This window comes from Colobus angolensis, unplaced genomic scaffold (genome assembly GCF_000951035.1).
Source record: "Colobus angolensis palliatus isolate OR3802 unplaced genomic scaffold, Cang.pa_1.0 Scaffold40, whole genome shotgun sequence".
Taxonomy (NCBI): domain Eukaryota; kingdom Metazoa; phylum Chordata; class Mammalia; order Primates; family Cercopithecidae; genus Colobus; species Colobus angolensis.
The window spans coordinates 3,616,123-3,626,820 of NW_012117377.1; the positions used below are offsets into that span (position 1 = coordinate 3,616,123).

A 10,698-nucleotide genomic window follows, 5' to 3' on the forward strand; every position below is an offset into this window, starting at 1 on the left:
GAACCCGGGAGGTGGGGCTTGTAGTGAGCCGAGATCATGCCACTGCACTCCAGCCTGGGCGACAGAGCAAGACTCCGTATCAAAAAAAAAAAAAAGTTATATTTATACTATACTGTAGTCTATTATGTATGCAATAGCATTATGCCTAAAAAATGTATATACTTTAATTTAAAATACTTTATTGCTAAAAATTGCTAATAATCATCTAAACCTTCAGCAAGTCCTAATCTTTTTGCTGGCGGAGGGTCTTGACTCAATGTTGATAGATCCGGGCTTATCAGGGAGGTGGTTGCTGAAGGCTGGGGTGGCTGTGGCAATTTTTAAACATAAAACAGCAATGAAGTTGCCACATGGATTGCCTTTCCTTTCAGGAAAAATTTCTCAGTAGCATGTGTTGCTGTTTGATGGCATTTTACCCACAGTAAAATTTCTTTCAAAATTGGTGTCAATTCTCTTAAACCCTGCCCCTGCCCAGTCATCTAAGTCTTTTGTTGTCATTTCAGCAGTGTTCACAGTTATCTTCATCAGGTGCAGATTCCATCTCAAGAAACAACTTTCTTTGCTCATCCACGAGAAGCAACTCCTCATCCATTCAAGTTTTATCACGAGATTGCAGCAAGTTAGGCCTCACTCCTAATTCTAGTTCTCTTCCTATTTCTACCACATCTTCAGTTACTTCCTCCACTGAAGTCTTGAACCCTTCCAAGTATCTTTGAGGGTTAGAATCCTTTTCTTCCAAATTCCTGTTCATGTTGCTATTTCGACCTCCTCCCATGAATCACAAATGTTCTTAATGGCATCTAGAATGGTGAATTCTTTCTGGAAAGTTTTCAATTTACTTTGAGCAACCAGATTCATCACAGGAATCACTATCTGTGGCAGCTGTAGCCTTACAAAACGTATTTCCTAAATAATAGGTCTTGAAAGTCAGAATTTCCCCTGGATCCTTGGGCTGCAGAAGGAATCTTGTATTCACCAGCATGAGAACAACATTCACATTGTACATCTCCATCAGAGCTCCCGGATGCATTTTCAATCAGCAGTAATATTTTGAAAGGAATCTTTTTTTTTTCTAAGTAAAGTAGCTGTATATGTTGAATTCAATAACTTAATTTAACATCTCTTCAGAAAGCTATTTTTGTGATATGCTTACACCTCCTCAACAAGGCAGGCGCATGTGTGCATGTCTGAGGGATGAAGTGTTTAGGGCCTATGTTTGAGGCTGAAGAATGGAGAATAAGAAAACTATACCTTTTTGTTCCTATTAAAATTTAAGCCAATTGTTTTTTTAATGAGGATCTTCATTAACTTTATTGATTTACTCTAATATTAGAGTACTCTAATCAAACCATTTGCACTTTTCAGCTTTTAGAGAGATAAGTGGTCAGACACTCAAGAATGGAAGAAAACTGCAAGTTACAGCCGGAGCAATTGAGAAAAGTCTTCAGTTTTTTTCCCCCTGACCTTAGCAAAACAACCATAATATAATTTATTTCCTTTTTATTATTATTAACCATACAGCTTCCTTGCAAAAAAAAAAAAAAAAGAAGAAGAATACAGCTGGTTTTATGGAATTTGGAAACAATTATTTTATCATAGAATGGAGAGAAACTGTATTAGTTTTCCTCATATTGAAACAAATGTCAGTTTGGAACTGCAATTTGAATGTCATTCATTGCTAGTTTAAATGATAAGTAGGTTTTATTCTTAGCTAAAAGCCCTTTGAAATCAATATACACAGTGACTATGTCATAATAACGTTATCATGTAATGGGCACAAAAGACAGAACAAAATGCATGTCCTCATAGAGAAAGTCTAGCCTACTTCCCTTTTCAACTCTACATATCATTGGAAACACTAGGTTCAATTATATGTATTTGATATATGAAATCTTACTTATAGCTAATACAAATAGAAAGACAATGCCTCTATAGTGAGTCAGAACCAGGGAGTTAGCAAATAATTGTATAGGTTCCAAAAAATGATTGCTTAAAAAAAAAAAAAAAAACTATTGTGATAAATTATAAAATAAACTATTGTAGCACAATAAAGTGCCTTTTGGACTTTTAATATAAATGTAAATTATCTCCAATTTTGAAACCTTTATTTTTTGTACTTATCATAATTATCATTATAGCACTTCCTTTTTGCAACAGACTTTAAAATTATAGATTGAAAGTTTGCAAAAGTCAGCCAGGCACGGTGGCTCACACCTGTAATCCCAGCAGTTTGGGAGGCCAAGGTGGGCAGATAACTTGAGGTCAGGAGTTCGAGACCAGCCTGGCCAGCATGGTGAAACCCCATCTCTACTAAAAATACAAAAGTTAGCTGGGTGTGGTGGTGCGTGCCTGTGATCCTAGCTACTGGGGAGGCTGAGGCACGAGAATCACTTGAACCCGGAAGGTGGAGGATGTAGTGAGCTGAGATCGTGCCACTGCACTCCCGCCTGGGCAACAGAGTGAGACTCGGTCTCAAAGAAAAGTTTGCAAAAGTCACTTAGGAAAAAAAATTTGATTGTGCATGGAAATTCTCTCCCTAAAACTCTTTTATTTAGGAAGCACTTTTTATTGAATACCTGCCACGTATCACGCACTGTTCTTAGCACTGGGAATGCCAAGATTAATGAGGTATAGTACCTGCACTACAGAAGCACAGCAGAGATCCTGGAGTGCTGGGGAGAGGGGAGGTTTTTGAAGAGGATAATTACCAAATTATAGCTAAAGAACTCTCAGGAGTTAGCTTGGCTCAGATAGGCAGTTTCTAGAGGGTAGTGAAAAGACAGTGAACTTCAAGTAGAAGAGGTGATGTGAACAAAATAATGGAGGTAACATATTGCATGGTTTGTGACGAATAACTACAAGTATCTCAGTGTGGCTGCAGTAATACTGGGAGTAGTAAAAAAACGAAGACAAACAAATAGGTAGGGACCAGACCATGCTTACAAGAATAAGGAGCTTGAGTATCCTATAACAAATGGAAGGCCATTGAAGGGCTTTAAATGAGAAATGACACGATCAGGTTTGTGTTGTGGGCAGCTCATCTTTGATACTGCTTGGATGACAGATTTGAAAGGGCCAAGACTAAAGGCAGAAGATTCAGGCAACAGGCTACTTCCTGTTTTAGTTAAAAGATACAAAGATGACCAGGCTCAGTGGCTCACACCTGTAATCTCAGCACTTTGGGAGGCCAAGTTGGGAGGATCACTTGAGGCCAGGAGTTCAAGACCAGCCTGGGCAACATAGACCCCGTCTCTACAAAAAAAAATTTTTTAATTTTTAAAAATTAGTTGGGCACAGTGGCGTGCACCTTTAGTCGAGCTATTTGGGAGGCTGTGGTGGGAGGAATGCTTGAGCCCAGGAGTTTGAGGTTGTAGTGAGCTATGATTGCACCACTGCAGACCAGCTTGAGTGACAGATCAAGATTCTGTCTCTAAACAAATTTACAATTAAAAAATAATAAAAGATATAAGGTCATGACAATGGAGGTGGTACAGAAGAAAAGGTTTTGGTTTCATAAAATATCTAGCAGTAAAAGTAGCACAACTTGCAATTGATACCCATGCAGTTAGGAGAGGAGGGTACTGAGAGAAAGGAAGGAAAGAAGGACAATTCCAGGATTTCTAACTTGAATGATGAATTGAAAAACACTGCTAACCAATGAAATAAAGAATAGAGGACCGGGCACCATGGCTGATGCCTATAATCCCAGAACTTTGGGAGGCGGAGGCAGGAGGATTACTTGAGCTCAGGAATTCGAGACCAGCCTGGCAACACAGTGAGACCTTGTCTCTACAAAAAAAATCAAAACATTAGCCAGGCATGGTGGCAGCCACCTGTGGTCCCAGCTACTCCAGAGCCCAAGGTGGGAGGATCGCTTGAGCCCTGGAGGTCAAGTCTGCAGTAAACTGTGATCATTTCACTGTACTCTAGTCCGGGCAACAGAGGGAGATCTGTCTCTGAAAAAAAGAATAGGGCAAAGAAACATGCTTAAAGGAGGTGATAAGTTATATATATTAACACTGAGATACCTGTAAAATGTCTAAGTAATTAAATGTATAAGCCTGAAGCTTGTAGGAGAGGACTGGACTAGATAATTAGGTCATTAGCACTGAGATATTTGAAACATAATCTGAGATTCCTCAGAAAGAGTTGAAAAAAAAAAAGAAAAGAAAAAGAAAATGAATTTGAGATAAACCTCCAAAATATTAATATTTAAAAGGCTGGCAAGGGTACCAAGTAGGAAACAGAAAAATAAAAGTCGCAGAAATACAGCAAAACCAGGAAAGCCTGGAGTTGAGGATGTCAGGAGAGTAAGGAGTTTCAGGAAGGGGAGAACAACTGAGAGTGGTAATTGACAGTGGTAATAGACCTCTCCTCTTATTTAAGTGTCACTCTTCTACGTTCCTGTCAAGTCTTATGCGTGCCTCCCTCGGATACAGCACTTTCACACTGCACCATAATCAACACTTTATCCGAGTACTTTAAACTGTTATAAGTTTCTCTAGATCACAGATGTCCTACTTGACTTTGTATTCCAAGTATCTAACATAGTAGATATCTAACAAATATTTGAGGCAAGACAATTGAAAAATACCTTAATGATAAATAGGAAAAGCTATCACAGAGTGTTACGGAGCAGAAGCCAGTGAAATTTGCTGAGTGAAAGAAAAGTCAGCAAGTGGAAATGATGAATGTAGAATATTCTTTCAAAAAGTCTGAAGGGAAGAGGATGATGAGAAGTTAATCTAATAGTTGGTAAGAAAGAATAAATAAGGCTGAGAAAAAGCAGCCGGTAAACAGGAAGAGTATATTTTTGTTGCTTTGATGAATTCTGCCAGTTAAAAATTTTCGTGCAAGAAAAATAAGATTTTACTAAATTTCATGCTCTGATACTAAATATATATATATAAAATAAAGCATTTTGTTTTAAGTTGATGACAATTACAAAGTGCACACATGGCGTTTATACTGCGAATCATGAATACTCTATTCATGGTGTTCTGTTTCCTTCGTTCTTCAGAATCCCGCCATGGATTCATTACGAGTGAACTGCATTGATTTACTACAAGTAGAAGGGTATAATTTGATAGCAGCTGGAACCTTAAATGGTGTGATCATCTTATGGAATTTTGTGACGTCTACTGTCAAAAAAGTGTAAGTTGTGTATTATCCTTAAACAATGTAAAAACTTTCCTGCAGAAGAGCCAAGTAACATGCAACACTCAGGGAAGGGCTGGGCGCCGTGGCTCAGGTCTGTAAACCCAGAACTTTGGGAGGAGGATCACTCAAGGCCAGGAGTTCGAGACCAGCCTTACCAACATGGTGAAACCCTGTCTCTACTAAAAATACAAAAATTAGCGGGGTGCAGTGGCGCCTACCTGTAAACCTAGCTAATGGAGAGGGTGAGGCACGAGAATTGCTTGAACCTGGGAGGTGGAGGTAGCAGTGAGCTGAGATCACACCACTGCACTACAGCCTGGGCGATAGAGTGAGTGAAACTTAGAAACAAACAAACAAACAAACAAACAAACAAAACCCACCACCACCAACAAAAAAACCTCAGGGGACAAAAAAGCAATAGATAAAAATGGTGATAACTTTCAAGGCAGGCCTTCCTGGAAGTTATATTCATGAACGGACTATGTTCTAAGTTTCTAAATCCCAGGATGATATAAGCAAGGTGAACTGTAAGCATCTATATTCCCAAGAGCTGTGATCTTTACTATTCTCACCTAGTATATGCTTTTCATGTATGATCTTGCCCAAATTTATGACCTCAACAAATAATTGAAATACATAACAACTTCAAACACTAATCTTTCTAGAGCTTCAAACACACATAACCAATTGCCTACCGGCAATTTTCATCTGATTGCTACCAAGATCCTCAAAGCCCTACATGCCTAAAACATCTTCCCAACCTACTCCTCGCTCCCAAACTTCTCCCCTTCCCGTATCCCCAGTGCCACCACCGTCTACTCAGCCACCAAAGTCAAATGGTGAGAAGACTCCTGGGTAGCATGTCCTTCTCATTCACCACCTCAACACGTCTGATTTATTACAGGTTGGGGCTAACAAGGGCCAATGTGGTAGATGCAATTATTCCTCTCAACCAGTTAGATTTACTCTGGACTATGGCCAAGGTCTTACCCTCCCCATACCATCCACTTCTTAATTTTTTTTTTTTCCATTTGTTGCAAAGGAACTAAAGTAACACTGAATGATTTGTTTGGATGGATTGTAAATAATAAGTTCTCTCCAGCTGTGTAACTGGAATGTATGCAAGGGCCACAATGTGTGGCCACCCTATGGCAAGGGGTTTGGAAAATTTTACTTGCAGAGACAAGACGGCCAAGAACCTCAACAATGAATGAAAATAAAATCAAGTTTATCTAAGCATTTGGGGGATGGGAAAAGAGGAGGGAAGGGAGAATTGGAAAGGACAAAAGAAAAGAAGAGGAAAATACAAAAGAAATGTCTGCCCCTCTATTTACAATACTTAACATACGGTTGGTCTGCCTGCTCCTTCCCAAGTCTGAGTCATTCCTTTTAGCCAGTTTTTGAGAAGAAATAATCATTTCTTCTTTGGACTATGGATTTCTTCTCTTTGAACCTTTAATTGAAATAGCTGTTTCTGCAGAACCCCCTTTCTGCCCCTCAGTCCATATACTTCTGGATCCTGCCCCTGGAATTCCTGTCATCCTTCTGTTCCTTCACTTCAGCCCATGCCCCCAGCCTTTTCTCACACACTGTGTACCTGCCACTTGATACCTACACCTGTCTGCACTGCAAACTTCCTCTCCTTCTTGCCAATGCTTTCACGCTGTGTCAGCTTGTGTATGACTCCTTCCTAAGAAGGGAAAGCAGAAGACTGAGAAGACCATTATCTCGATGCCACAGCCTAAAGAGGGAGGCAACATGTGTGATAATAATCCCACTTTAAAGGTGCAGATCCTCCTTGTTAAAGTGCCTTGTTATTTTGCCAAGGGATGCATGCATATCCAACATCCAATCAGAGGAAAACAACCAAGTATAGTGTGGGTCATACTCAGTGTCCCTTTCCTATAGGCAGATGATTATATAAGACAATGGACTTCGAATCAGTGCAGTATTTTGCAAAACATATGATTTAGCACAGATCTGTGGAAGGTCATTTAGGCCCAGCTTTAAAGGTTCTGAAACTGAAAATGGTTTCCATATTTGCAGTAGAGTCCATCTCTTTGTCTACCTCAAACTTCGCCTAAGACCCCTTCACCAGTCAGAGGACATAACTCTTCTGTTCCTGCTCTAAGCCTCAGGCTTTTTGAGCCCAGACTTAATATTATTCTTGCTAATTAATAATCCACTTCATGATTCAGCTCATCTGCACAACAGAAATCTCTAAAAAAAATTTGAGTTCAACAAGTCATCAAGCTCGTAGACTTCTCTTTTGAGCTTGGGTTCACTTACCAGAAGTAATTTCCACTGAAGAAAAAGGGGAAATTTGGCTGTAAGGTCTGTTTGCTATAACGAATGTTAAATGCAGCTTTAAGAGCCAAGCATGATGTTTCAGTGCAGGCATTTAGGGACTATTCCCCTGTTCCTAGGGTGGTGCCTAGAAAGTTCAGTGTTGACCTTGGAATCTGGGTCAACAGGAGACTGGAGCAGCAAGAGCAGTGTCTTTACTGGACTACCTGTTCTTCTCCACTCCATTATAAGCTCTTTAAGGGTAATAATATTTTATTCAAATTTATTACGCCACTTATTTAAAAAACATTAGAACTCTACTATTTAAATTGTATGAAACCAGCCAGGCGTGGTGGCTCCCATCAGTAATCCCAGCACTTTGGGAGGCCAAGGCAGGAGGATCGCTTGAGCCCAGGAGTTCAAGACCAGTCTGGGCAACATAGTGGGCCCCTATCTCTAAAAGTAAAATAAAATAGAGTTTTATCCACGGGATTTTATAGAAGTCCATTCTCTGATCTAAAGGTAGGAAGACAAGACCGGTTAGTTGAACTAAAAGACTTTTAAACCGCTGACGATCATGATTTAACAGAAACTTGTTAAAAAAGGTATGTTCAAACTCTACTTCCATGCATTTTCCTTTCGTGTTCAATAATAGCATTTGAGGAATTGCTTAGCTCTGCAGGGGATATACAATCTTAGTACTGTAAGCTCCATAATCTGTAATTTCTTATCATATAAATATATACTTGCTTCCAGGTGCCGACCTGAAGATTGCTTCCCTGTAAACCCGGACTTGCATCCCAAGCACTTTAAAATTAATGACATACTGTTCCTCTTTCGTACCCCTGAATGTGCAAGGTAACTCAGTACTTACTGAACCAGTAATACTGTCTGGGACTTAGGTGGCTGGTACATTAGGTTGATGCAAAATTAATTGTGGTTTTTGCTATTGAAAGTAACAGAGTTTACTTCATCCCAACGTTGAGGGGACACCTAAAAAAAGACATCAGTTGGGTTGACACGTGGCTTCAGCTTTCTTCCCATTACTGTCATTTTGGAGGTGAGGTGCTCCTCAGGGATTTGAAGTGTTGTGTGGTCCCCTCACCATGTCAGCCTCACAGCACCCTTTATCCCAGTAGCAGAGATGGAAAATGCTAACTTGGCCATACTTTTTGCCAGAATCTAACACTGGTGTGAAACAGAAGGAAGGACTTGCAGGGCAGGTATGGAAGGTCATATGGCACGAGGTTTCATCCACCATCCACTATAACTGAGCAATTGTCATCCATTTCTGAGAGAGCAGGGGATTTAAGAAAAAGTGTTTTTCCTATTTATATTTGTGTGAGAGCTCTGGTTTGCAGGCAATAGACAATGCCACACATAGCTTTGGAGAGAAATCACAAGCTTCTGTGCTGGTTTGGGGTCACCCAGAGGTCAGCCAGAATGTAACCCCTTCCCTACCCCTTGGCATGAAATTTCATCAAAACTGTTCTGAGAATATTTTGAGGACTTATTCCGTAGACATCTGCACCAGATCTTAAGCCACTTTCAGCTGATTTCAGTGGAGTGCCACAGACTAGGATCCGGTTAGAACTAGACATTGTCAAGCAGGAAGTTAGACAGGCTTGTAAGGTCCCCCCACCGCCACCCCACCCCCTGCCATTTCAGTGTAAGAGCCTCTGGGACTAAATCTGGCCTTTGCAGTGGGATAGCCAAGACTTTTATTTTCTGACCCAGGGAGCAACAAACCTTATTTCCTAAGGTTCCCCAATAGTCTCCACCAATATCACAGTGGTCAACATTTATTACACAAAATATAAGGCATGATTTGTTTCCTGAGTGGCTCAGTATCCACAGATGATGAAAGGAGCAATCAGCTAAAATTAAAGCAGAGAAGCACACCCTTTGAGTATGGTAGAATACCTTAACGTTTATCCTTGGGCTTCCCCCCTCCCCTTACAGGAGATCAAGTCAGGATTCCATATGTTCTTCGTCCCAGTGTGAATCCAGCAAAGGTCCACAGAGCAGTAAGGTAAGCAAGACACAGAGAGAGTCTTCCTGTCACACTCAACGTTGGCTCAAAAATAGTGCTGTTGAGCATTTGAGCCCCTCCTTTGATAGAAGGTAACAGTGGAAGAATTCTACATGTGCATGCATATATGTAAAAACGCATTGTTTTGCAAAAAAAAAAATGCAATATCTAAGTTGTTTTTTCAATTTTATATATTTTTCAATTTTTATATATTTTTTCAAAGCTTTACATCTGTGAATAATCAATATACAATCACAAATAAAATAAATTATGCATGTCATTTTGATACTTACAAAGTAATGAAGTAATTTTAGACTATCTCTTTTGCTAAAAAGTAAGTGCTCTTTTGCTAAAAAGTACATATGTCACAGGGAGAAGAGACAGCAGGTAATATAATTACATTACAACATGTACTGTAATGCAGTGGTTTTCAAACTGTGTTCTCAGTTTCAATTTTATATATTTTTATGCTTTACATTTCTAGTTAGAATTGTGTTTGAAGGAAAGTTGTCACTGCAAAAATTGTTTTTAAATCACCAGCATACTGGAAAGAATAAACTTATATGGAAGCAAAAGCCAGACAGATTGTACTTGAACCCAAGTCCTTCTTTTACTATCTGATTAGCTTTAGAGCTGTCACTTAATCTGAGTTTCTGTTTCTGTTTCAGTAAAAAGGGAATAATAAAGATGAAGTTGCATGGTTGTGAATACAATTAGAGATCATGTCAACCAAGAACCGAGCACGCATTAGGCATTTTTAATTACTCTCGTTACTCTGCTGGTACCTCAACCACTAGAATAATGTTGTGTTATGAATTCTCTATTTCTGGACATGAAAATGTCTGCAATACAGTTTTTTCAAAAAATTTAAGTGTAATTTTAAAATTAATGCTTAGAAATGAAAATTCAATTACTCACCCAGTATACCTCATTTTCCTACAATGTCATAGAAATATTTTCTCTTTTCCTCCCATAATTCAGGGAAGCAAGCAAAGCATACATGACAGTGTGGTTAAAGGTCAGTATGAAATCACCTCTCTTCTTTATAATAAAGCAACTCCTTTGCAACAGGGCATTTAGGTGACAGAATATTTTTATGAATATATATATTCCTCAATATATGAATGCATTATATATATTCATATATATTCATTATATATGTATATATAATATACACACACATACCCACATACATATACATATATACATATGTGTGTGTG

At 39.1% G+C, this 10,698-nt stretch overlaps 1 protein-coding gene across 1 annotated transcript in view; it reads left to right on the plus strand.

The window, feature by feature from the left end:
* Positions 1 to 10,698, plus strand: part of WDR64 (WD repeat domain 64) — a 170,317-nt gene that overhangs the window by 117,732 nt on the left and 41,887 nt on the right. The window contains exons 15-18 of the mRNA XM_011955769.1: positions 5,021 to 5,154; positions 8,203 to 8,304; positions 9,409 to 9,478; positions 10,460 to 10,496. Coding sequence (XP_011811159.1) covers positions 5,021 to 5,154; positions 8,203 to 8,304; positions 9,409 to 9,478; positions 10,460 to 10,496 — 343 coding nt within the window. The remainder of the gene's footprint in view (positions 1 to 5,020; positions 5,155 to 8,202; positions 8,305 to 9,408; positions 9,479 to 10,459; positions 10,497 to 10,698) is intronic.